This window comes from Zeus faber, assembly GCF_960531495.2.
Source record: "Zeus faber genome assembly, chromosome: 4".
Lineage (NCBI taxonomy): Eukaryota > Metazoa > Chordata > Actinopteri > Zeiformes > Zeidae > Zeus > Zeus faber.
In genome coordinates this window covers 36,193,317-36,220,728 of record NC_137191.1, presented here as the reverse complement: position 1 = coordinate 36,220,728, position 27,412 = coordinate 36,193,317, and the positions used below count along the sequence as shown (strand labels likewise).

General features: G+C 47.4%; 3 protein-coding genes across 4 annotated transcripts in view; all 3 read right to left on the bottom strand.

Moving 5' to 3' along the window:
- Positions 1 to 6,915, bottom strand: part of usp34 (ubiquitin specific peptidase 34) — a 53,190-nt gene extending 46,275 nt beyond the window's left edge. Inside the window, exon 1 of the mRNA XM_079999147.1 lies at positions 5,987 to 6,915. Within this exon, the coding sequence (XP_079855273.1) occupies positions 5,987 to 6,029 (43 nt within the window). The 5' untranslated portion in view covers positions 6,030 to 6,915. The remainder of the gene's footprint in view (positions 1 to 5,986) is intronic.
- A 1,678-nt stretch (positions 6,916 to 8,593) lies between these two features.
- Positions 8,594 to 23,591, bottom strand: xpo1a (exportin 1 a). Of its 2 annotated transcripts, none has more exons than XM_079999792.1 (25): positions 23,055 to 23,591; positions 22,001 to 22,130; positions 21,454 to 21,555; positions 21,135 to 21,207; positions 20,984 to 21,045; positions 20,820 to 20,864; positions 20,007 to 20,188; positions 19,420 to 19,468; positions 19,217 to 19,336; positions 18,877 to 19,005; positions 18,634 to 18,792; positions 17,902 to 18,084; positions 15,947 to 16,085; positions 15,545 to 15,726; positions 15,239 to 15,395; positions 14,696 to 14,859; positions 14,276 to 14,410; positions 13,805 to 13,988; positions 13,580 to 13,686; positions 12,243 to 12,437; positions 11,989 to 12,157; positions 11,541 to 11,675; positions 11,056 to 11,215; positions 10,651 to 10,747; positions 8,594 to 9,375 (listed from the first exon to the last, which is right to left on the bottom strand). In XM_079999792.1, the coding sequence occupies exons 2-25, from the start codon at positions 22,124 to 22,126 to the stop codon at positions 9,229 to 9,231; spliced, it is 3,201 nt and encodes a 1,066-aa protein (XP_079855918.1). In that variant the 5' UTR covers positions 22,127 to 22,130; positions 23,055 to 23,591; the 3' UTR covers positions 8,594 to 9,228. The 2 variants fall into 2 exon arrangements, with proteins under 2 accessions (XP_079855918.1, XP_079855919.1); XM_079999793.1 differs by having other exon boundaries at positions 23,451 to 23,591.
- A 3,288-nt stretch (positions 23,592 to 26,879) lies between these two features.
- The window catches only part of fam161a (FAM161 centrosomal protein A), a gene marked incomplete at both ends in the record, with an annotated part of 8,648 nt that continues 8,115 nt past the window's right edge, over positions 26,880 to 27,412 (bottom strand). The window contains 2 exons of the mRNA XM_079999584.1: positions 26,880 to 27,040; positions 27,125 to 27,174. Of these exons, the coding sequence (XP_079855710.1) occupies positions 26,880 to 27,040; positions 27,125 to 27,174 (211 nt within the window). The remainder of the gene's footprint in view (positions 27,041 to 27,124; positions 27,175 to 27,412) is intronic.

The following is a 27,412-nucleotide window of genomic DNA, read 5'->3' as shown; positions in this document are numbered from 1 at the left end:
ATGAAGCAAAATTGCAGTGAGGCAGTTTGCAGAATTTACGGAAAAAAAAAAAGTAACCGAAATACAGCAAAATCCTGAAGCCAACATCATCTGAGGGGTTTTCTCTGCCTTTGGGAACTTGCATTGTGATGCACTGAAGTATGGGAAATCTGAATGGACCCACTCATACTTTTGGGTTTTCGAATAAAAACACAATAAAAACAGAACAGTCCAAAGTCATCACAGTGCACTTTTAACACAAGAGTAGGTGAAACATGCGATTCACAAATACGACAATAAAGTAAGTGCTTACTCTTCAAACGATGAGTGCTGCCCTCCGGTGACTAGTGAGGTTTGTTTATGGACTTTTTGTTCAACTGGTCTGCCGAGTCAGGGAGCTCATTGTTGGGACACCGGCGTAAACAAACTGAGGTAAGACGCTCCACACATTTGTTAGATTCACAAGTTAGCATGGATTCCTTTCCCCCCGCGTCCCGCAGGACAATTACCGCTTGTTAAGTACAGTCAAGTATCCACATCGGCATGAATGCCAAGCGTCCATGTTGGATTCCAACGGCCTGCTGCCCGGGCCTGGTTCAAACACCAGGTAGGAGGGTCGTCTCTTGGTCCGACCTCCAGTAGAGTTTCATTATCCAGGAGGCTCCCACCATTCTGTCTTGGGGAATATTGCCGTCATACTATGAAGCGAGGGTTGGCAAACCTGTGATGTAAAATAACCAGTAGCCAGACCAGCATCTCCACTCTGCTTGCAGTCAGAAGAGCCTCTGAGCTGGATTGACACTTAAGAGGACTCACTCACTAATATGTGGTTAGAAATGACCTGACTTTGTCTGCAGAAACAGTGCACACGTAAAGTCACCACCGCATTCAATCTGCGCTCAAACCAGTCGGTTTGGTGCACATTTTGGTGAATGCGCATCAGGCTCAGAGATTGAAGTGGACGAATTGGAAAAGTGAACCACGGCCCCCCTCAGGTAAAAAAATTGAATGTGCCAGGAAGAGCGCCTACTTGCCAGAGGAAAGCAGCTGATCAGACATGATCCGACAACATTGAACCAATTGCTGTAAAGCCACCATTGTTAGTTAGTGAATGAGCCACATTGAGCGTACGACTACGATAAAAGCTTAAAAAGCAACCAAAGAGCTCACAATCTTCTGCCAAAGAGAAGAATTCCCAATGAGAATCGTGCACTGAGGACAACTGAACGCCCCCCAAACAACTTTTTTTTTTTAAATTATTATTATTATTTTTATTTTTCATATCCAAAAACAAGGCAATTAAAATAAATAAAAGGCAGAGAATCCTCTTGTTAAATCCCTGCGATACGGACGCTGCGAAAGCTTGGAGTTTGTTTGGTTCATGTGCAGCCAAGGAGCCAATCAGGGAATAATGTGAAAATAATGAGGGATGGAATTTTTCAGTTTAACCTTCCCCCCGTCTAAAATAATAAGCAGTAAAAGTGACTCAGCTCGCAGGGATGGGGGGGGAGCTTGCAGCAGTTCTGCCCAAGGACACCGATCAGACGCGGGGCCGCTCGGAGGCGGCGAGATGGGGCAGCCGGATGGCTCCAGGAGCGCCGCTTCATCATTTCAGTCCAACTGCCGCCGTGTGTTGAAGGTTCTCTGTTGACTGCGATTCAACACGAGCTCTCTAGCGCAGCCAGCCTACCGCCACAAGAGTGGCCACCACCAAACCCTAACCCTAACAGGGTATCGATCCAACGACAACGACAACACTCAATTTCAAACCCTCAAAACCAAAGTTTGATACCCGAGTAGTTGGATAGCTTTGGGGTTAGTGTGGGCAAAAATAAAACTGGCGATTTGTCGAGTGTGTTTTTGTTTGTTTTCGTTGTAACCAAAGATTGTTCAGAGCCGGTATAAATGTCAAATGGTTTTTTTCAGAGCTGTAAAAATGTTCAGGATTTTTAATTGTTTATTTTACCTGGAAGCGAGAAGAGTTAACAGAACGAGCCACCGAGGCAACATTTCTGCCCAGGAACTGTCCTCGCAGTGGACCGAGTCAAAATATTTTTAATTGACGTTTTAAAAAAAAAATCAAATTAAAAAAAAAACAAACATTTAAGTCAATGACCGAAGTGATAAGATGAAAGAAACATCAGCTCATACTTAAGGATTCACATGTGGAATCTATTGTTTTCATTTCCACCTAAGTCCACAGAGTCAGAGTGAGTCAGCAGATCACTGAAAATGCTAAAGCCTTTCCCCAAAACTGCCGATGGGTCAGAGGAGTACTAACCATCCTTTCTTCCTGAGGAGCGTGTGCTTTATAACACCTTTATACTGCCCTTAAATTGTTATTTGCAACTATGTGTATGACAATTCAAAGCCAACTAAAATTCCAGGACAGCGCAATTCGTGTGCATTTTCAAGGAAATGTGTCTAAGTTCTACTTTTTAATCTCCCTGGGGAAACTTGTCCTCTGCGCTTGACCCGTTCAAACTATTTAGGAGTGGGCAGCCATGGGACCGACTCCAGTTCTAGCTTTACTAGAGAGACAGACTGCATTTCTCTCGCAGGGAGAACAGAAAGGCCGCGGTCGGCCAAAGCGACCACAGTCGGGTTGGAAACCAGGAACTCCAAGCCAATGACCCCTGTGACCTTACGTACTTCCCTTCATCCCTTCTCCCAGTCTGCAAGAGCTGGAATAAGGCCAACGCCTCGAGACAAAGAGCCAACACAAGCCGGCTCGTCACCAAGCAACCGCCTCGTTTGTCTGGGATCGAGATGGAGACAGACACAGAATGTAAAGTTCAACAGGATGCCTCACCGGCCTGACGTGGCGTGGCCGTGCGTTGCATCACGGGCCGAGGAGCCGAACACGCTGCAACCAGGTGCATATTCCACAACCAAGGAAAATAAACAGAAACCAGCGGGGGATGTGGAGAGAGAGAGGGTGAGGGAGAGACGGGGATAGGTGGGAAGCCAGACAGAGGCGAGGATAATTACATAGCGAGATCAATGGATTGACAGATTTATATGCTTATATATAGAGAGAGAAATAGAGAAGGATGGAGGGCTGCGGAGATAAACCGAGATGGGAGAAGCTGAGGAGGCGAAGCCGCCCGCTGACGTCAGCAATCAAGCGCTCGCGGAGCAGTGAACCCAAACACTTGGGTTTGTTCAAACATGGTTACTCTTTCGGCAGGGATACATAACAATATACGCATTTATCTTTGTAAATATGCTGAACTACATATTTACAACTGTTAAATACTTTTTTTTTTTTTTTTTAAAGAACAGAAACAGTGAAATCACGATATTTCCCTCCCAATTTTGGGGATGACGATATGTGCTTTCATAAGATATTTACACACAGGAAATATTTGACAACCAATTTTTAGTAATGTGGATATTATGAGCACTGATAAGAAGGTAAGGTAGAACAGTCAATGACGTAAAGAAAAGCGCATGACTTTCCTGTAATGCTCCTCAACAACAACACTTAATTATATCACAACAATCATAGTCCCGGACCAAATCTAGTCTCAAATCACATGCTTTTTAGCTTTGCCAAAACATTGTTTCATACAACTCTGCTCTGGCAGATGCCACATTTACACGAGGGTGTAAAGCAAGGTTGGCAGTGACTGGTTATGCAGTGTGTTCATGTTTCCTTATATTTTGCTGTTTGGAGTTGGCGAGCTAGCTAGCTTGCTAACCAAAATGAGCAGGACCTTAGCGTGAGACACAAAGGGTGACAGCGAAGGTTGGACAGAGAGCAAGCGACAGCCAAACCCTCCCCTAATCCCAATCCCCTCCCAAAACTCCCAGGCCTTTGGCAGAACAATCAACACCATTGTGTGTTCAGCTTGTACAAAAACATAACCATCGTGCCCAGATAAGAGGTCTGTCCTTGCCATTGTTCCAGACTTCGGGCTCATGACACAAATTTGTAAAAAGGAAAGGAAATACAGACCAAGAAAGATAGAAAAAAAAAAGAATGAAGTTATTTCCACAGCTCACTCTGGGACCCGGTGAGCTGCCGCCCGCACACAGTGAGCTCACAATGGACGTCCTCGCACCGGCTGCCTGATTCATTGGTCTAATCCTCTGTTTCCTTGTTTCTGTGTGTGGTTGACAGTATGTTCAAGACCTCAAGACTCAGAGGAGCAACATCGCTCTGTTTTTCACACACGCAGCAAATCTAAGGTGAAAGGTCACCCAGATAAAGCGGGCCACATGGGCCTGCCAGTCTCCAAGCACTGGAGATGAGGGCCATGTGGTTCCCATAACATACACACATCACTTGTGAGGATATATAGTATAGTATGTATAGATATATAGTCCTTGGCAGTGACCTGGTATTAAACTGGGTGTAATTCATAAACCGAGACCCTCATTTAAGAGAAATGGGCGAAGGATTTCTTCCCAGTGGCCCCTTCTCAGAGCTGTTCCCTTGACAGAACGACACCGCCATGTGCCACATGGACACCTAATGCTATGGGACCTTTGGTTGGTTGTCAAGTTTAATGGAGAGAGTTACGGGCCCTGCGGCAGCCAGACGTGTCATACTGGGCTGGAACAAAACTCACCCACAAGTTACCACTTCGAATAGCATGTCCCAATACGCAGATATTTTAAATATAAAAACACAAGAGGCTGTTTCCGCGAGTCGGGTCAAAGTTAAGATGTTGACGCAGGCACGGCACTGCAGAAACGTAATGGTGTTTAAAGAAGTTCTGTCGACCCAGTGGACAAATGCAACGGACCAATGCTAAAAAAAAAAAAAAACCATTAAGGTGCCGAGAAAATAATCACATCGGTGAGGTGACAATCTACTCCCCGGTGTCTTGTTTTATTTTGCACGCAAGTTCAGCTGAAAGCTTTTTAAAAGTCCTCGCCAACCAGACAAAGTGTCAGTTGATTTAATGACACTTATCGTGTCACGTTTCTTTAACTCAAATGGTTAAAGCTGCTAAAGCTCCCGTTTAGGTGCATTTTTAGAGGCCAAATAAATGTAAGGAGGTTCAATGGATGGCCGGTGACCTGCGGGGCAGAAGTTCATGACACTCGAAGGACCGGACCACGTCCTGTCAAAAACAAAAATAAAAGCAACAACAACAAAATCTCCCAAGACACGACGCCTCACGGTGCAGAGGGAACCTGCAACCCCAACCCAACAGCTCGTGCACTTGACGGACACGGAGGCCTTGCTAGCGAGGCTGCGCCGGACCTCCATCACAACCCACCCGCTGCTTCACCGACAAGCTGCACCAGCCCGGTGAAGCGCGGTGACAACGGCGACTTTAACCCCCGGACCCGCTTCCCAAGCACGCGACGGGCGGGTTGTGTCGGTCCGGTGAAGGGCTCTCGGGTCCAGCCGGACACACCTGCGGCTGGGCTGTAGCTCGCTCCGGCTAACGGGGCTCAGCACACCCACAAGTGCACCATCAAAACGTTCGGGTGTTTTTGTTGCGCATTTTATGTTAAAAAATAAGCGGGTTGGGGTTCCGCAGTGTGCGGGCGTGAGCGTCCCCTAACACAATGGGAGCCCGAAGCGAGGCGGATCCCGCGGCTTCGGGATTCCGACGTCCACAAGCCGGACGCCTTCGCCTCCATTCACCCGGACAGAAGCCCCCCCCCCCCCCGCTGGAAGGTGAAGCCGTCCGCGGACGGTCAGGTGTTCCGGGAGGCAGGACGCCGGGGGAGGGGGGGGGGGTGCCGCCGGAGCCTCCGTAGCCTCCGTGTGACCGAGCCGGGCCCCGGAGCGCCCGGCGGGGTGACACGGGGGTGGCAAGGGGTGCGAGCGGCGGAGGGACGTCCGCGCCGGGAGGGGGGACCGGGCGGTCCGGGAATCGCAGACGCATCACAATACGGAGATGTGCTGGTTCGGCCACGGACCCGCGGCGCTGTGCGTGCGGCTAGCATGGCAGCTAGCAGCAGCCAGCCGGCCGCTGACACCGCGGAGCGGAGCGTCCCGGCGGCGCCCCGAGAAAACGACACGCAGCGTCGAGTCACTTACTTTCGTTTAAAACCTCCACCAGCTCGGCGCAGTTCTCACACATGGTTCCCGAAGCGGAGCCTCCTCACAGCATCTGGGCAGCTGGCGGTCCGGAGCGTGGGAAGGCCCAAAATAAAACGCGTTTCGGGGGGTAGATCCGATGTGAAAACGCCGCGGAGCGCGGGAGCCGCGGAGGGTATTCGTGTTCGGACAGAACGGACGGACACCGGAGCGGGAGACGCCCGAGAAGGGGTCGAGTTGCGGTCTCCTACTGAGCGCTAGTCGGGGGAGCAGGCACGGCGGCCATGTTGGATCGCTCGGAACTTTCCGCTCCGTCTCCTTCGACTCGTTCGACTCTTTTCGGTGATCTCGCGAGAGTTCCGCGCAAACTTTGCCGTCCAGGCGCCGTGACGCTGTTTCCAGTCGATTCATCGTGAGCGAAATAAAAAGTCACAATTCAAACAACAACGACGACAACGACGACAACAACGACGACCACAACAACAACAACGACGACAACAACGACGACAACGACGACCACAACAACAACAACAACAACGACGACAACAACGACGACCACAACAACAACAACAACAACGACGACAACGACGACGACAACGACGACAACGACGACGACAACGACGACAACAACAACGACAACGACGACAACGACGACAACAACAACAACAACGACAACAACGACGACAACGACGACAACAACGACCACAACAACAACAACGACGACAACAACGACAACAACGACAACAACGACGACAACGACAACAACGACAACGACGACAACAACAACAACGACAACAACAACAACAACAACACCGACGACAACGTGTTTCAGAAGCTGCAGCACAGCACCGGACGGCGGCGACAACACGGGCATTTTCAGATTCAACTCAGATTTCCATTTTATTCCAAAAAGTAGTAGTGTCAACATTGCGACCTTAAATTCGTAATTTCGATTTATTCTCGAAGTATATTTATTTTCTTGATTTGTTAAGTTTCATATTGTATTCATTTTTGTCATGTCGAGAAAGCAAAGCTTTCAAGACGATTGGTCTAAGATATACGTTTTTTACATGACATAAATATAAAGTAATAAAAATAACTGTATGCAATGATAGTGAAAGTAATAGATGGAAGAGAGAATAAACAAATGTCTTTCTTTTCCTTCGCCTCAGTCCTCTGTTGTAATACTTTATTTTCTCAATCCACTAATCACAATCCACAATCCACTTTCTTTTCTCAATCCGTGGCACGGTGGCGCAGTGCATTGCACTGCTGCCTCACAGCAAGAAGGTCCTGGGTTTGATTCCCGCCTGGGGCGCTGTTGGTACTGTGCTCCGGTGGGTTATCTCCCAAACAGGAGCCTTTCTGTGTGGAGTTTGCATGTTCTCCCCGTGCTCACATGGGGTTTCCTCCACCTCACGTCAGTAAGGACCCCCCTCAAAAATATGCACCATCATGGTCTGACCAGCGATGGACACTTATCACCTGGTCCCCGAGCGTCCACGTACACTGCCCACTGCTCCTGGCTGTGCCCCCGGAGGAAGGACAAGCCAGGATGGGTCAAAAGCAGAGGAGCCATTTCACCGGCCACCATCAAGCATGTGCATGTGTGCGTGTGTGCAAGCATGTGTTGTGGAGTGTCGTGTGACAATTAAAGACTGTTTCTTCTTCTTCTAAAAGTATTACACCATTACAAAAAATGTGAAGCCTAAGTTATGGTGAACTCCTATAATAAGATCACACTTTAATCTTTTTGATTGCATACTACATTTATGTTGTCATCTGGATGTAAAAAAAAAAAAAAATCCTGTTTTGCTTGTCACGAACATAAATCAAACTTAGTTTTGGTGCTTTCCAAAACATTGCTCAGCTTTCCTCATAAGATACACAGCCGTACTCCCACTGAAGTAGTTTTTTTTCTTTGTAATGCATAACTCCAGTTTTAAACCCTTCACAGAACCGGTGTTTTATGAAGTGTCCCATTCAGCCTCCCAAAGGAAAATGACATGATGCTTTTGGAAAGTCAATATTTTATGTTGTCAGGCATTAAAAGTTGAACACATTCTCATTTCCTCCCACCCAACCATCGTGTCCTGGAGAGGATTAGAGATTCTTTCCTAATGAATTAATGATAAAAAAAAATACAAACAAAAAAACAACTGATTGAAAGACTGCGAGTGCTCACAAAATTCTGATGTAAACATGTTAAAACCCTTTCAGTGTCAGCTGTTTGCATCACACAGGTTGTTCAGGTATGTACCAAGCTTTAGTGTGCGGTAATAAGTGGTGGAAAGAATAATCGAAGTACTCGAGCAAAACACATAGTAACTAAATAATGAACAAATTACATTATACCTTTGTACAATACAGGTGTTGAACATTACAGTGGAAGCACTAAATTAAAAAATGCTTCAAACTCTTAATTCTCATCTCCAGTCCGTGCAGAACCCTGTTCTCCTCCAGACACCCATTCAGTGTTGGATGCATCATTTTCATGATATTCACAGACCTGGAGGACAACTTTGAGACTTTCCCCAAAACCGTGAGAGCGGAGTGTAAAAGAAATGTACAAGAAGTGCACGGTGACACAGCAGGTTTTGTAAAAATAGCCAACTTTATGTTCCCATAGTACTAAGATAGTTTTACAAACAGGATTATGTGCACAGGGTTATAGCCTTCCTTCACTCAACATTTATGTCCAAATTCAAAACTCCCTCCACAGAGAGAGGGGAGAGAAAAAATAAAAATAAAAAATAAAGAAAATCTAAAAGAAAACACCAAAGAAAAACTGATTAAACAAAAACACGAGGTCAGGAGCGCGACAAGCAGCTCGGCTGCCGCACACCACGCCCCTCCGGCAGTGAAACCGTTCATCACAGCACTGCAGGAGCTTCCCACAAATATATATATATTTTACATATTAACAAATTAAAAAAAAAAAAAAGAAAAAAGTACTATGCGCTTGTGGAGGGAATAAAAAATAACCTTTAATTCGTTCCACTTCATGCACGTCTAAACCGATGGTGAACAAACGTAAAGCTCAAATCAGCAAAATGGGGGACTAAAGAAATCAGCGTGTTATCATCTGCATATAAAACGTTTCCAAATGTCTTCATCTCATTTACATCTTGGCAACTATTTGGTCGACCTACAACCAAAGCGCTCGGGGCCCGGGCGGCCCCCCGCCCCTCAGTCACACGCACGCTCACACGCTCATCCTCTCGAGCACCGCGCACACGGGCTCAGTCGCACATCTCCTCGGGCAGCTCGTGGGGGTTGAGGATTCCGGGGACCGACATCTGGATCTTGTGTTTCTCCTCCTGCGCCTGTCGCAGCGACGCCTCCCGCTCCTCCAGGAACAGGTCTGTGGTGTCCTCGCCAGCAAACTCCTGCACGGAGACACGTCAGTTGGAGGGAAACAACCAGTGAACGTCAAAAGGTGGAGTGTTCCTTCATGATATTATGATTGCTTTATATTCGGACGGTCATCACTTTCCCCCCCCCCCTCTGCATTTTTCCGGCTGAAAGTGTCCGGCGTGCAGAAACTGGTGTGTGTCAGTGTCATTGACTTTGGGGCAGTTCAGACATTTTGTGGTCCAAGTTTGATCTACATCCATCTATATTTGGAGCAGGACTTAATGAAGAACGCTTGCCAATCGACAGGAAGTAGCTGAACGTTGGTGGATCGGGGCGCGTCATCCAATTTGATATCTAATTCTATCTGTGTGCGCAGGGTGTGACTATCCAGGGGCTTTGGCATGGGGTGAGGTGCGCGGTGGTGGAGACTAGAGGGAGCCGACGCTGCGTTCCACGGGAACACGGGAAATACTAATTAGGGTCGTCGGGAAGCGATGCGGCGTCCCACGGGAACTCTGAAAACTGTCATGAGTAACTAACCCAGATCGTGTGCATTGCTTCCTGCAGCTCCATCGGTATCTATGTTTCACAGAGCAAGGCAGGTAAGGATGAACAGTTTACAAAGTTCAAAGGGGACCTTTTATGCTCCTTTTTACACAAGTTCATTTAGATCAAGTTTCCTGACGAAAGAAACACCAGATCAGCCATTGTGACACGCTTCTAAATGCTGACGCTCTGTTTAAATGGGAGGAGCCACCCCCCCCCGCCGAGCCAATGGGGTTTGAGCACAGGTTCCGGGTTCTGTGAGCCGATGGCGTTAGAGCGTGACTTCTGGGCTTCCTTGTATTTTCTCCACAACTTCCACTGATTTCACCTCATCCGTCCACCAAAAACTGTTTATGAACTGATTTGAGGGGAGAGATGAGGCCTCCAGTTGCTGAACCTTGAGTCATTTTAGATCTACTAACTAATTCAAAAGTTAGTTCCACCTTTCGCTGCCGTTCTGTAATCTTGTGGGACACTGAAACAAGTGTTTAAATGTTTTTGTTCCACCTAAACGTCGGAAAATGGAATAAAAACGGACAATAAAAACACTTTTTTTTTTTTTTTTTTTAATTTGCTTGGAGACACGCACGGCGGCCGGGATGGAGCAGATGACCATATAAGGACATCCAAGGCGAGCTGAGCGGTGGGATGCCTGAGCGTTTTGTTCACAGACTTTACTTTGTCGTTAGCTGACCTCATCCCTCAGGAGAAGAGGAAAAGCCTTTAAATGGAAGAGGGTCCTGCACGGTTCCTCTGCTCACCTTGATCTGCACCAGGAAGTCTCTGAGGTGCTCCTTGAAAGCGGCAATATCCTGATTCAGGCTGAACAACCCCGTGACAAACACCTTCACCTGAGCACTGGACACACACAACATCATCATCATCCTCCAGGTGTCATTTTTAATTCATTACCTTGCACACGTCAGAGCCCTGTGAGAACAGGATGCCAAGGGCTCACCAGATTCCATCCAACAGGTTTTCACACTTTGAGTTCAATTTAAGACCAATTGTGAACTTCTCTGGTCGAGACTGGAAACCTCCTCAATCATCCTTTTCTGAATTAAGTTTCTAAATGTTTTTGTGTAGCCAAGTGCAAATGTTCTTTGCATACGGTTCTATGTTTTCATTCTCTTCACTAAATCCAGGTGTAATAAAAAGGCACTTACTCCTGTAGATGCGGGAAGGCTGTTTTCAGGAGGTTGGCCACGTACTCCTGGACGTAGGCCTGGTTGGTGGCGGGGTTGGCAGGGCTGAGGGTGGCGCTGATCTTCCCTTCCTCCACCAGGTTGAACATGTAGGCCAGGATGGAGGCGTGCATGGTCAGACCTGACGGTGCACAGCGGTGAGTCAGTAACTAACAACCTCCAACTCCTTCCAAGAGACCCAAAAGAACTGCACGACCAATCACGTTATGACCAGGGTTTCCATTTCTACTTCCATGCGATCTACTCCGTACAAGACCATGACGTTGCTGCATCAGGGAGATCGACTACATCAAACCAAGCATTCCAAATTTCCGTCTCGGTTCCATAAACCCATAAAAAGCCGAGTTACACCACGTGAGGAATGTGCCGAGATAACAGAAACCAAAACAGGGCTACGTGGCCCAACAGTCGAGCTCCCCTCCAGCGGCTGAGGGAACAAGCGTCACCTGCGGTGTGGGAGGTGTCCGTCACCACGGAGAAGATGTGCTGCAGGACGTCGCAGAAGTAGGTCTGGTAGAAGCTCTGAGCCGCCGCCTCCTCCTGAGCCACGTTCTGCAGCAGCGTGAACAGGATCTGCAGGCCTGCGGGACGCACCCGGGGGGGCCGGGGCCCGGCAACAGAGTTGACGTCAAATTCAAACAACAACGGTTTCAACTGAAACCCAAGCACCTTCCGGAGAAGTTCAAGGTCAAACTCCCACCCCCCTCCCCCCGGCAGCCACCGCCAAAGATTTCTGATGCGATAAACGAACACACAAAAAGTATAATTCTCTCAACATTTACTGAAATTTTATTTTGACATATAATAAAAATAATTTAATTCAATTTAAGGGGATTTTACACCCTGAAAACGCAAGGTTAAAAAGGTCAGAGAAGGGGGCGGAGGGGGTCAGACCTGTGTCAGCCACGTTCCTCATGGTGTGTTTAAAGGCCCAGATGATGGAGTCCAGTACCAGCTTAAACTGAGCGGGGGGGATGGACAGAAAGGCTGGGAAGCACTGGGAGTTGACAGCCTGCAGGAGGTAGAAGAAGTGGGTGCGGTGCTCCGGGAACTCCTCAAAGTCCTGCCAGGAACACAGCGTCGGTTAGAACCAGGCTTCGGTGAGAACGGCAGCGCGGAACTAGGGCTTTTCGATATAAACGTCTCACCTTGTTGATCATGTTCAACGTGCACTCAAAGACCGCGTCGAAGATCTTGGGGATCTCACCCGTGATGTGCGCGCCCAACTTGTTGACGATGGTTGCCATGGTGCTGAGGACCTCGGGCTCCCGAGCGGCGGGAACGTTCCTCTGGTAGTCGATCAGCACCGCCTCCAGCAGGGGGGGCACGAAGTTCTCACCCACCTGGACCACAAGGTGCACCAAGCGGACATAATCAGCGCATTTTATGGGATGCACGAAGTCTGGGCTCAACAGTAACGGTTGCTTGGCAACAGGGCAACCAGGCTAATCGGTCAAAAAAAGGTTTTTAAAAAAAGTGGGGATAGCAAACCACAAAACACGCACCCCAAAATAAAAACATTTGTTGCATTGTTGATGTTTAAATATTGCAGTCGAAACCAGAAAGCTGCACGTGTGTTGGTGCCTTTATTCACGTGCATGTTCATGTTTGAATGCATTTCTTCGTCACCTGTGATGTGTCATGTCTATGAAAACATCAGATTTTCACAGTGAGAAAGTAAGTGCACTTTTTTTTTTTTTTTATCATCACCTGTCCACGTGAACGTTGCCATCGGTGATGGATTAAAAATGGACACGTCCGATATTACGTTGGAACTAAGACGCGGACATGGCTCTTGTCTCCGGTTGAAAGCGCTTCAAAGTGGGAAAACTGAAATGCGTGTCGCAAGTGTTCATGAGAACTCTGAAAACCGTTGGCTACCACCATAAGTATTCCCCACACGTGTTTGCATCCCTGTACAGTTATAGAAAACTAAAAATGACAACTAGGTGTGGGGGGAAAAATGAAATGACAGTGTACTTACAAAAAATGAAACATTTCCTGGAAATGTCTTTAGTTTTAGTGTTTGAGTCAATTTGGTCAAATTTGTCAACATATCCGTACATATCAGGCCAAGTGTGACCAGAGGACTTAAGTGTTATCACAGCTCTTGTCTGTCTTGACTTGTGTTTCTCCCCCTCTAAAAATTCAAATTCTTTTAAGTATCAGATAAAACACAAACTATAAAGAATTATGTTTGGTTGCTGTAATAACGCTTTTAAACATTCTTTTATGTCACATATTATTAAGCTGGCATATAGCACCATAGTATCTTTATTACTCAAAATAAAAGGTGACTAAAAATGGCAACCCTATTTTCAGTTTCGGCAACCAAAAGCTGATGCCTGGTTGCCAGCCGGCCAAACCACTTCTAAAACTAAGTGTTGAGCCCTGGATGTGCTTACATGATCATGACATTTTAGCTAGTGATCAACTGTCAAATAAATAATTGTGAATAATACTGTCATGGTATAACCTAACTCACCATCTGGGGGTCGTTGGAGCGGCTGACCCAACCTGAGATCAGCTTCAGTGTCTCTCTCTTCACGGTCCTCATGCTTCTGATCAGTGGCTGCTTGGTCACCATCTCCCCTGTTGGAAAACAAGAGCCTGCGGGTCAGGAAAGAGCAGGGGAGCAGATTCACCAGATCAAAGCAATTCATTTCACAATCCAAATGAACGGTTTTAACTACAGCGTGCACACACACACCGTTGGTCTGGATGGCAGACGAGATGTTCTCGCTCAGACACTTGTAGACGTTCAGCATGTCCAGGTAGATGCGTCCCAGCTGCACGACGAAAGGATGACCCACCGCCTTGCAGGCACGCACGTTGGTCTTCAGGATGCTGCCAAGCTGACGCACCGTCTCTGCGTCTTTTAGGATGTCCACGTTCTGCAGGAGGAGGCAACCAAACACGGAATGTGGATGTGTATGAATGCAAAGTGAAATCCCCTGATTTTTTCCCATGAACAAATCCCAAAATTGCATTTCCGGCGACTTCAGTAATCATTGACATTTTAGTCAACGGAATAAACAACTTGTTTCTTCTTAAACCTAATGTGTGAAACAAACAAAAAAAAAAAAAAAACTATACAGTGAAATCTTAGATTTTTTTTGTTTTTTTACATAACAGAACAGGAAAAGTGAGTCGTGAGTGAGGCTCCTTCAGCAGATCTCACCTTGGTGGCCTGCTGGATGATGCTGTCCCACACCTGGTTGGGCAGCAGCATGTACTTCTCTATCAGATGCTCCTGCACTGTCTGGTCCGTCTGAGCTCCGATCATGTAGCCAACGGCCTCGTAGAACGTATGAACCTGAGAACAGAAAAGGAGCATCAGGACACTGAGGACAGAGCATCCGGGGACACTCGCAATAGCAAGCACTCAGGGGCCCATCCACTCCTCCACTCCATCGTTTTACACGTGCGTGCACGTGGTTATACACATGTAATGTTGCCAATTCTAAAAAAGATTCAATGGACTGCTATGGTTTTATACTTCTATCTGTTGTGAAGAACTTTGTGACTCTTGTTATGAGTCAATGCTAAAACCAATACCATATTGGTTCAAGCATCAAATTCATGTGTGTGAAGTGTTCACCTGCTGCGGCTGCAAGTCGCATATGATGGTGTTGATGTTGTTGAGGATCTCGTCGATGAAAGGCATCACCTCGCCCACCTGCACCTGCACAAAATGGCGCCGGCACTTCTGGGCGATCTTGATGAAGGTGTCACACGCCATGTCCTGCACGCCGTCGTGTGTCTCTATAAAAAAAAAAAAAAAAAATTAAAACAGGTTGAACGCGTTCCTTCCCCAAACAGAATGTAGAACAAAATCTTTTCCCCTCACCAAACTAATGTGGTTTTTATTTTCAAAAAATATTTCCTACAACGTAAGTTTACAAATTTTCTAAAATGGGAAATATACATTAAAGATGTAAAACAATTTAAAAATAGGGTTTTTTTTGCAATATCTGCCTCGACCACTGCAGTTCAGAGGCAGATAAAGGAGAGTTTGCCTGGTGTTTGAACACCTGAGCTACATCAGGCTCTCTTCCTGCTCAGAGCTTTTGACAGTTTTTGAGGGGCTTGTTTTAGAACACCTCTTAATATATCGTCCCGTGTTTTAAATTCATCTTCTCACCGTGCATGAACTCAAAGAGCTTGTTGACGACGGTCTTAAGGAATTTCCAGTGCGCCCGCAGGAATCGTGGATACTGGCCCACGATGTACATGATGTTGGAGGCGATGATGGCCTTGTTGTCCTTCCCTCTTTTCTGCTCACACAAGCCCAGCAGGTCCTGGTGGAGAGGAGGAAACAGAATAACATTTCTGCCACAGCAAAAAAACACCATTCACTGGAAGGTAAACTCATCTTAACAATAACATATTTTAAATGTCAGCAAGAATAATCCCAACCATTAAAAACAATTCCAAGACAAGTGTTTACCTTGATGACTGTGACCAGGAATCTCTTCTCGTCCTCCTCGTGCATGGCCCCGCTGATGGAGCCGATGGCCCAGCACAGCGTGTTCAGGTTCCTCCACGACCACTCGGTGCCATTTACCTGGTTGTGGAGCTTTTCCGTCATGATGCGCTCTGTGTCAGCGTAGTCCAGATGGGTGAGATAGACTGGAGAACAAAGGGGGTGGTTAATACTTATGTACTAATAATATTTGCAAGGTTTTTACAAGTTAAACAAAGGGAAATTGAAGCACATTCAATGTCTTCCAGCACCCTGATGCTTTGAGATCCTTTTTAATAACTGATGGATTTGTCACAACAGCCTCCGTGTCATCTGCTTCGACAGAAGAAAGCTTAACATGGAGGACCCGGCGGTTGCCTCTCTCACCCAACGTCTCCCTCATGTTCTTGTAGAGGTTGATGGAGTCTGTGTCCTTCATGAACTCTCGCACCACCTCTCCCTGGTCGTTCTCCACCACCAGCACCTCCTCTGGCTTGGCCATGCGGCTTACCATCAGCAGACGAACCTGGTTGTGGCGGGGGGTGAGAGCAGCGGTCTGGTTTATTCAAACTCCTTCAACGACAACTGAGCATCTGCATTATCTCCCCTCCACTCCCCTCGCTGAAAGTGAGGTATCTAAACTACTAACATGTAGCCGTCCTACTACCTGTCCGCTAGATCCGATCCCATCCAACCTCCTTCAAGCCACCGTCTATCACCCCGGCAATCACACATGTGATTAATTCTTCCCTATCTTCCGGCACTTTCCCTTCCGCTTTCAAAGCGGCTCGGGTCGCACCACTGCTCAAAAAACCCTCACTCGATCCCAATCAAGTAGGAAACTATCGGCCGGTCTCTCTCCTCCCATTCCTTTCCAAAACCTTAGAGAGGGCGGTCTCTAGACAGGTTACAGAGTACCTGTCAAGAAACAACCTTCTTGATACACTTCAATCTGGCTTCAAAAGTGGTCACTCCACCGAAACAGCCCTGTTGTCTGTGACAGAGGCCTTAAAAACTGCTAGAGCTGCTGCCAAATCCTCGGTTCTCATTCTGCTAGACTTATCAGCTGCTTTTGACACTGTCAATCATTGCATACTCCTGTCCATACTCTCAAGCATGGGCATAACGGGCAGTGCACTTTCCTGGTTCGAATCTTACCTCACTGGGCGCTCGTTCAGTGTGACATGGCGAGGCCAGCTGTCTGTGCCTCACAACCTCACCACAGGGGGGCCCCAAGGCTCGGTGCTAGGACCCCTCCTCTTTGCCATATACACCACCTCACTGGGCCCGATCATCCGCTCACATGGCTTTTCATATCACTGCTATGCGGATGATACTCAACTCTATCTGTCCTTCCCGCCCGACGACCCTACTGTCTCGACGCGGATCTCGGATTGTCTCGCTGACATATCCACATGGATGAAGGATTATCATCTTCAACTAAATCTGGCGAAAACGGAACTGCTGGTCTTCCCGGCCAAACAAGGTATTTATCACAACGTTGATATTAAAATCGACTCTCTATCTCTTGTTCCTACCAAGGCTGCAAGGAATCTTGGTGTCATTATTGATGACCAACTGACATTCTCGGACCATGTTGCCGCAGTCTCCCGGTCCTGCCGCTTCGCACTACTCAACATCCGAAAAGTCAGGCCGTACCTGACCCAATATGCCACTCAACTGCTGGTACAAACCTTGGTGATGTCCCGTCTCGACTACTGCAACGCCCTCTTAACAGGCTTGCCGGCCTGTGCGGTGAAGCCACTTCTGATGATACAGAATGCGGCGGCGCGACTGGTGTTCAACCAGCCAAAGAGGGCACATGTCACTCCGCTGCTAATCGAGCTCCACTGGTTACCTGTAGCCGCCCGCATCAAGTTCAAGTCTCTTATGCTGGCCTACAGAGTGATTGCTGGGAATGCTCCCACCTACTTAAGTGCTCTTGTAAGAGCACATGTTGCCCCCTGGATGCTGCGCTCGTCAAATGAGCGTCGCCTGGCTCTGCCGGCCATACAGCCACGGCAATCCAGGCTATTCTCATTTGTAGTTCCACGTTGGTGGAACGAGCTGCCAAAAATGACCAGAGCGGGGACCTCCCTCTCTGTCTTTAAGAAGCACCTGAAGACCCAGCTCTTCAGTGAGTACCTCCTGTCCTAATCTACAATTACTTAGCACCACCTTGCAGTATTTATTGTTATACCAATGTTGTTATTACACTAATCTCTGTCGCAATGTAGCTGAATGTTATTCTCCCTTGTAAGTCGCTTTGGATAAAAGCGTCTGCTAAATGACTAAATGTAAATGTAATGTAATTATTTGCAGAGCGTTCCCATATGACCGACCTTGGAGAGCACCGGCAGGTAGAGGTGTCTGCGTGGCGGCACGTCGGAGAGCAGGGGGGAGGTGGAGGTGGAGAAGGGACTCTCTCTGTAGAGCTCTGAAGCGAGGTGGTTCCAGTACTCCAGGCAGATCTTAAAGATCTCCGTCTCCTCCACCTCAGACACCAGCAGCATGTAGTGGAGAGCCTGGGGGGCGAGGGGGGGTCCATTAGTCACCTGCTTCGTCGTTGGTAAGTTTAGGTTGTTTAGTTCACATCAGGCCGGACGCCAACCACACGATTCTCTAAATTACAGTCAACCAAGGTATTATGCGATAACTTGCCAAAATGTATAAAGTAAACATTATATAGTAACTCATGCATTTGTAATAATCTTTTCAAACTCAATACGTTATATGTTCTTACATTCTGTAATAACCAATTACATCGATGGGTTGGTTACTAGTACTTTTACGATGGATATGTAATAATTCGACACCTCACTGTCACACTTTACATGTTCTCACATACACACATACATGTTCACTAGAAAGAGACTAGGACTGGGCGATACATCAATAATATATCCATATTATGATTGGGAAGTAGTTGAGTGGGAGATTTTCTGAGAACAACATCCAGAACTCGTTAAGGACAGGACTATATAATGATAAGAGACTAGACATCACCTGGGATTTCAGTTATGCAATTACTGAATCACAAAACACGGTCAAATGATTTCTACGGAGGTGCCTACCTCCATCAAGTTCTCGCGGAGGTTTGGCCTCTTCTCCACCAGCTGGCCATGCTCCTTGAGGAAGGTGCAGAGGAACAGGCTGAGGTTCTGGATAAAGTTCTGTTCATCGTCCTTCCCATTGGCGTACGCCAGACGGATGTTTGTGTTCAGAGGCAGCATCTGATTTGATGAGAGGTCACTCAAAGTTAAGTGTGTTAGGGGACTCACATGTGGTGGGAGGGTGAACAGCATGTGTCTACGTACCTGTTTGAGCTGGCTCATGGTCAGGGTGAACAGGGAGACAAATTGCTCCTCGTACTGTTGCACAGCGACGCCCGCGATCTCTGTCAGACACTTGAGGGTGACGTTCCGGAACATGGGCACATTGAGGAACTACATGTGCATGGAGGGAGAAATACATTAGCGTGCACACACACCTACCTCCCATTGTAGCTGTAGATCTAACAGTTTGGATGTTTACATGGAGCATGTGGCCACACACACACACACACACACACACACACACACACACACACACACACACACACACACACACACACACACACACACACACACACACACACACACACACACACACACACACCTTGTAGAGCAGAGTGCTGATGAGCTTGGTTTCAAAGATGTAGCCCAGTGGGATCCAGTTCAGGAAGCGTAGCAGTGTCTCTAGCGTGGCCTGGACCAGAGTGGCATTCTGGGAGTTTTCCTAACACAATACATGGGGAGTGTACGGTCAAAGGGCCTATTTCACCATGAAATGCAAAATCAGTCTAGTTCAGTGATGCTTACCATGACAAACTGGCAGAGCTGGAATATTTGGGAGAATTCGTTGCACATGCTGAAAGGGAGAACAGATAACCGATGACATCACTTCATATAAAACCGTTGTCCAGACGACTAATGATAACAAGAACAACATCAGCCTGCAGGGTCCAGGAGAAACCATCTGTGTTTAGTGGGATAGAACAGGGCTCTGCACCCCTCTAGTGGTCCTCAAGGGAATTTGCACAATATACATTTACTCAGCTCCGCCAACAATGGTGAGTTTCTGTTCTGACTTGCCACTTTTAGTTTAAGTAAAATGTTAAACCACACAGCCGTTTATAATATGAGGATAACATATATACACAACCAGAGTCAAGTCTTCCAAAGGGAAGTCATAAAAGTAACTTAAAAGTCTGGGAACCCCTGGGGTAGAAAACAAGATTGCATTTCATTGAAAACTCTCTTGCTACACTGCCAAAGTCTGAAAAGATGACCAGGACCTTCAAAATATAGCAAATCCTGATAAAAAAATAAAAATAAGAAGACAGTTCAATTCACCGGGAAAGCTCCAAACAAAAAGGAAATGTACAACATAGTGTCGGTGTCCTTACCTGTCCTTGAGGTGCTTGGCTTTAACCTGCGTCATCTGGCCGCTGGAGAAGTCAAACACCTCCTCGCTGAGCAGCTTGAGGATGATCATGTTGTTCTGGCAGAGGCTCTCGCTGGTGCGACTCGCCCCCACGATGTCACTAATGAAGTTGGGCCAGTGCTTGGGCCACTCCTGCTTCAGGATCTGGAGCGGAGAGGAGGGGGCTCATTACCTCCGTTCAGGTTGGCCTTTAGGGCTGGTATCCGTGTTGTGACAAGAGACTACGATGCGATACCGTATCGACAAATACAACATTTTATACCTCGTGAAAATGACAGTTTACCATCTTACTTGCTTTATAAAAATAATTTGGTGTTGTCAATTTGTTTGCTATTCACCATTTTCATTAAAACCCCATGCACTTACAAAACAAACCGGAAAACCAGTCCCGAAACAGGTGGCAGGTTGAACGGTTTCAATATATTTTTTACAATACTGTAATATTGTACCGTCATATAATCAAGCGGTTGTGAACGCTCGTCACAATAGACAACTCCCGTTGAAACCAGTTGAAACCAGTCGTAGTCGCCCTATCGCCCGTGACAAAGCCCTTCCTATGTCACAATGTGAACCATGACTCTATAAGCTCGTGTGTGTCCTGAATAAACTCTTGGTCTCAGAGTCCTGTTCTTCTAGCAGCTCGTCTCTGTGACCGCCCCGCATCAGGAGCTAACAGTCGTCCGTCTCGTCTTCTGTTTGAATATTCAGTAACCTGTCATTTCACCGTAACAGAACATCTGGCCTTGTCAAGAGAGTAGAAGATGAAACCATTTACCTGAACAAGGATCATGTTGAGTTTTGCGATGTACACTCCCTCTTTCTGCAACGACACAAATCAGAAAAAAAAAAAAAAATGGTTTAAGAGATTTGCACAAGCACCATGCAGATCAATGTGACTTGTTAAAAGTACAGCAGTGGACAAAAAGTTTGTTACCCTACCTCTACACTTGCAGGATCAGAGGAGGTTTTGATGATCAGCCCAACAACGTACTTCTTGATCCCTGAAAATATGCGACAGTGATTACGCGACAACTGTAAAAGCATTTAAGGACAAGGTTTCCGAGTCAAACAGCTGTGGTGCGTCTTCTACCTTCACACTGGTTTCTGGGAAGAATCTTCCAGCGCGTTTTGATGACTGTCTCCAGAATCTGCAGAGCGTAATACTGTGGAGGACAAAGGAGCCATGAAGACTGAACACAAGGGTACTGGACGCGCAAGGGCAGAAAAAAAAAAAAAAGTTGGCGAGTCCACACAAAGTACAATCAGAGACACCGCAGTGATCAAGTTTATTATTAATAAATCAACAGATTCCTCTAAAATATTCTTATCTTACTGGATAAGGATATTTTGGAGACAATCCACTCCGCTCTCCTCCAAAGCTGTGTAAATGTGCCGTCAGCGGGTCACACCTTAGTCTTCATGTTCTGGGAGAACTCCAGGATGGTGTCCACCCTAGTCCAGGCGTCTGGATGGTCCTTCAGGTTTGTTAACACCTCCTGGGCCATCCGTTGCTGAGGGGAAAAAAAAAAAAACACTTACACTTTAAAAGACGTCGCTTCACTTAGGCGCCATCTTGGTTTTGTCCTGGGTGGTTGGTTTGTCCTGTTGTGGTAGATCTTCCCATACCATGCATCTTGTTGATCAGTGATTTCACCTTTTTCACGTCACAAACCCGGAATTTGATACGCATCAGGCCACGAGTCCCGTTTGATCAGCTTTGGTCTCCGGACCCAATCTGCTCAGATTTTTATTGTTCGATCTGATTTAGCGAGATAAAAGTGAAACGAGGACCCAAATGATGGCTATTGTACATTCTCGCACGGTGCTGACGTCCTGGAAATGGAAGACTGAAAACTAACGTCACACAAACCAAATCGGATCCCGGCCCGGAAGGCAGCTCGCGGGCGGCCGCCTTTGGCGAGCTGCCTTCCAGCAGAGACGCCGAGCGCTGCCCACCTGTGATCCGATGTCATAGTACATGGAGTTGACAACGTTGTCGAGCAGGTTGATGTCCAGTTTCTGATTGAAGTCCAACAGTTGTCTGGCTGCATGATCGGCCAACATGGTCATTTCTGCTGGCATGGAGCTGGAGGTGCGAAGGGGGAAGAGTCAGCCACTTTGTTCTACTGGAGCAGCTACTATTCCAAATAAAGAAAAATAACATTGAAAACGTATTGCCGCTGTGTCGATGGAAAACGCAGGGGGGGGGGGCAAATGAAACCATCAAATCAAATAAAGTACAAGTACTTCCTTAGTGAACTTTTACTCCACTAAATTTCAAAATAGCTGTACTATTTACTCTAGTGCTGTATTACTTTTTATTTTTACTGGTCTCATCACTTAAAAAGCAGGCACTGGATCTATCAAACTGCTCATCCGTGATTCATTTGGTTCATTTCCTTGAAAACGGCTCTGACTTAACGCCACATCAGGCTCTGCATGAGCAACATCTGCAGAATAAAAGCTTAGTACCTTTTTAAGTATTACAGACTCGCACGCGCAACATTACAAATACTTTCACTACGTTGCGTGCACTCAACGCCCGAGTATTTGTGTTTTTACTAAAGTAAAAGCTCCGAGTATTTCTTCCGCCATCGCTTTTTTTTTTTTAAACTACGACCAGCGTCGCTTTGCCCGGTTCTGTGTGGCAGCCACGGCGCTGCGGAGCTGGGTGGCTGCTCGGAACACGCTCACCACGCCGCAGAACATTTAAACCACGTGGTGGAATTATTATAAAGCCCAGAAGCGTTTTAATGGAAAGAAACAGCGCCGCCACGAGGCCGCGAGCGGGCGAGACAACCCCTCCCTCAAACTCCACATTAACCCCGATTCTCCGGCGCGGGTCCGGCCCGTGTGGTTCTATGTAAACACTATGTTACGGCGACGAGATGAATCCGTGAGTTGCTCCTGCCTTCTCTCTGGAGTCTTCCCACCAACGCAGCGTGGAAGAAAAACCACCAAGTCACTTAAACGCAGTGTCCACATGGAGGTCTGGGTGGGCTCGACTTACCCACTTGTTCTGGTCTTTTCCGTGTGAATAAAACTATCCCGTCGTTTTGTAGCTGGTGCAGCGACTCGGCTCTCGTCCCCGCGTCTGGGTCGGTGAAACTCGGCGTAAACCCTCCGCTCCGTTTATCTCATGACAGCTAGCTAGCTAGCTAGCTCGCGACCAACCAGGCTAACACGCCGTGACCCGCGCCCAGTTAAACCGTCCCCCGGGTACTTCTTCGCTGCCTGCGCGTAGACCTTATGCCGCAGCATGTACTCCTCCCCCCAGATACTCAGCACAATGTACTTTTTATTTTTGTCTGATGCTCGGTTGATACTCGGCTAGCAGCGCGTTAGCATGCGGGCTAGCGGTAGCCAGGCTAGTTGGGTTAGCGGCTTCGGCTTCGCGGAGTCCCACCAGGAGCGGTGTGTTCCGGCTCAGTAAATTGCTTTAAGGCTTTTATTCGGTTTGTTGCGCTTCCTGCCGCTTCACACGGCGGTTCGGGTGGCGTTCGCGTGCCGGCGTGCGCTCTGCCTCGCCTCCCGTGCTGTGCGCTCAGACCGCGGACCGGTTGAAACCGGTTCAGACCGGGCTGTTCCATCTCGGTCTTTCTGCGCTTGGCCGCCGCGGAAAATTTTGGACCGAGGGCACGCCCCCCGCGGCGCCCGATTGGCGGACGCGCTCCCGCGCCGCGCGGCCCGATTGGCCGGGCGGCGCTGTCAGTCCGGCGGGTCCCGCCCACTCGGCCCATGTGTTTCTGTTTGTCCTTGGACGCGCGCGCACGCAGTCGAATGGATCGGAGCTACGGAAGCCGACAGGGACCGTGTCGCTCGGCGAGGAGGCTGGCGTTCCGCGAAGGTGGGAACAGTGTCTGAGTCAAAGGTCGAACGACGAGAATAGACGTCAATCGTGACTTGAAGCGTCGCCCCCATGAAGTGGAGTTGACGAAAACCGTCTTGCATTTTCATGCTCCAACGGACGTTTGAATGCGATCCGCCGTGCAGTACAGTGGCGTCGGACTTGAAAATGAAAAGTCAAACCGACACATTTTATTGTAATATGTTCATACGAGTGTGCGGGAATGCAAAGCAGTTTATCGCAGTCGAGCAACACGTACATATGTGGACCATTAAAATGCTACTGGGGAATAACATTTTCATTTTTAATATAGCCCCCTATAGGTTTCCATACAAAATACATTTGTTTCCTTTATTTCTTTCTTTGTGCAATGCTGTAACGCCACAATTTACCTCTGGGGTGAACACAAGGTCTGTCTGTCTGTCTGTCTGTCTGTCTGTCTGTATCTATGCTATTATTATGCCACATTTATTTTTTAATTACTATACTGCAGTTTCATCAGATTACAGCTAGATTTATTTATACAACATGGCTTTACACATACACTATACCATACCAGCAGTGCAGTAATATTACTAGTACATATGTATTAGTACTATCACTGCATATTATTATTACTGCACTGCTTCTACACTGTATGGTATCATGTAAATACTATTTGTACTTTCCTTTTACTCCCTGTTAACCTCTGTCGATAAATGTGTAGATACTGTATATTTCATTCTGTTTGATCTTTTTGACTCGCACCGGTCAGTCAACTTCTGCTGCTTTAACACCTGAATTCCCCTGCGATCAATAAAGTCTTATCTTAAATAAGTGTAACAAACCCAATCGTTTTTGACAAAATTGTGTCATTTTATTTCAGTTTGGAAGCCATACAAAGTCATAATGAGCACATGTGAAAAAAACAATGAGAGGAAATATCTTGGACAACAATATTTAAATGTGTTAAAAGGCTACATTTAATCTGAAATAACCCTATACTGTATGTAGACAACATTATCAAAGCATGAAGATTGCTGTCAGACAAGACATATTATCCAATGTTATAATTGTTGTATGTATTCTACAATGCTGTATTATTGTGTGATCATATAATCAAACGCAGTTGTGTAACGCACGTACTCTGCATACTCTGTACGCGCGTCACAATAAACAACTCCCATTGAAACCAGTCAGAACCAGTTCTAGTCGCACTATTGCTCGTTACATTATGACAAACGCTTCCCATGTCATACATGTGAACCATGACTATATAAGCTTGTGTGTCTTGAAATAAACTGTTGGTCTCAGAGGTGCAGTTCCTCTCGGAGCTCGCCTCTGTGACCACCCTTGATCAAGAGCTAACTCTCGTCTCTCTCATCCTTTGTTTAATACTCGAAAAAAAAAATAAAAAAATTCTACGGTCACATTATCTGGCGTCGCGAACAGGATCGAGCTTCATCCAGGAGGACCAACGAAGAAGGAAGGCCTGATAAAACAACCTCGTTTGGAGGACCGTCCTTCGGTGGGACTCCGGGGCGTCGCCTCGAGCTACGTTACCCAAGTCCAGTAATTGAGTTCTCGTAATCTATGGTTTAAGTCCATACGATTATTACCACAATGAGTTCAGGAAATAGTAAGTTAGATGTGGAAAATTAAAGGAGAAGGGAACATGCAGCTCCATATCATTTTATTAAAAGGCAGGAGCCACAAATGTTTGCACAGGTGGATAGATGGGAGAACCCACTTGGTGGGCGTTTAAGTACTAATCAGCTAAAGCAGTTAAAGGTAAAGGTGAGGGTTAAAGGTAAAGGTGAGGGTTGAAGGCTGAAGACGCCCACTCACGGGACAAACAAAGCAAAGCCGAGGCGACGTGACGAAAAGAGACCAGGGGCCGGATGGTCATGCTGGCCCAGGTGATCGCCCAAGGAAACCGGGACAACCATGATCGCCAACAACGGCAAAATGACCGACACGACACCCGTGGTCATGGACGTCCCGGACACCGCAACGACTGCCCATGCTACCGCTGCGGCAAATTCGGCCATTGGTCCCGCGAAGGTCCCGATCAATCCAATCAGTCAGGATATAACAGCAGTCGTTTTGACCAAGGGAAATGAGGCCGGGGGCACGGAACGCCAGCAGAGGACCATGGTCATGACCAATCTCAACCCGATCAGATGAGGAGGTGAAAAACCCAACATCCTGCTGCATGGCCCTCGGACCCCACACCCCTCCGGTCTGATCTGCCTCATCCCCCGCCTTGTTACACAGTCATCTTTTTCCTTCGCCAGTGCCATCAAAAGGACTTCCTGGCTTTCCCACTGGGTTTTACCGCCCGTCAAGGGCTAGGTTTTTTCTGATAACCATATACAACGTGTTATTTGTGGGCATACCGTTTATATTTCATCATTTATTTCATTGGATTTGTTTCTGCATTGTTCTCAGCATATATTTACATGTACCTATGTTGGATTGGTTTGAGGTTTATTTTTGTCTAACGTTGTGTTACACTCTGTAACACACATACTCTGCATACTCTGTACGCGCGTCACAATAGACAACTCCCGTTGAAAGCGGTTGAAACCAGTCGTAGTCGCCCTATCGCCCGTCACACTGTGACAAAGCCCTTCCTATGTCACAATGTCAACCGTGACTCTAAGCTCGTGCGCGTCGTGAAACAAACCTTTCGCCTCGGTGGTGCGGCTCGCCTCGGGCGCTCGCCTCTGTGACGGCCCGTGAGCCAGAGCCAACGCTCGTCTCATCCTTTGTTTCATACTCAAAAAAAGACGTAATTTCATGGAACAATAATTTAAACTCTTATAAATACTAGTAAACTAAAATAATAGTTCCCTCGTTTTTAAATTGTTGTATCCTCAGTGTTGGTCTGATGTAGATCCAACTTATCAGCAAACTCTCTAAGGTAAAAACATTCATCACGTTTTATTTAGCCTTCTCTTATGTATATGTGTTATTAAAACTACTAACGGGTCGTTTCATTACTCTTCAGTTCTCATCACCTGCCATGTTCTCGCTGTTGGAGCCGAGCGGGGCGTGGTCTTGGCCCCGCCCCTCACGCTCTCCGCCCCGCCCCTCGTCCTCCTCACGCTCGCCGGCGTCCGAGTAGCTCTCGTGGTCGTCCGAGTAGCGGTAGCTGTCGCCCGAGCCTTGGTCCGAGCAGCGCCCCCTGCCCCCCTCTTCCTCGCCCTCCTCCTCCTCGCCCTCCTCCTCGCCCTCCTCCTCCTCCTCGCCCTCCTCTTGGTCCGTGTGAACCCTCCTGAACGGCATGGCCAGGTCCAAGCTGTGGAAGCGGGGGGAATGAATCAGTTCAGATGTGGTTCAGCTGCTCTTCTGGAGGCTCCAGACTAATTCAGTGTGCAACAGCCCGACTTTTAGACGTGGAAACCCTGGCAACCATGCGTCATCCGTTGGCAAAGACTGACAAAATGGTCGCCAAAATCGAAGCATTTTATAATTGAGTGATAACCAGTACGTGCCCATTCTAAATGCAAGACTTTGTAAGGCGCTTCAGTGGCAGC

What these genes read in the sequence shown, in the direction of transcription:
- xpo1a (XM_079999792.1), bottom strand. Translation starts at nt 22,126, where the DNA reads ATGCCAGCAGAAATGACCATGTTGGCCGATCATGCAGCCAGACAACTG. An exon ending in TCCTGGTCACAGTCATCAAG is followed by an intron (nt 15,396 to 15,544) that starts GTAAACACTTGT and finishes CCTCTCCACCAG; the next exon opens with GACCTGCTGGGCTTGTGTGA. An exon ending in GCCTTCCCGCATCTACAGGA is followed by an intron (nt 10,748 to 11,055) that starts GTAAGTGCCTTT and finishes GTGTGTGTCCAG; the next exon opens with TGCTCAGGTGAAGGTGTTTG.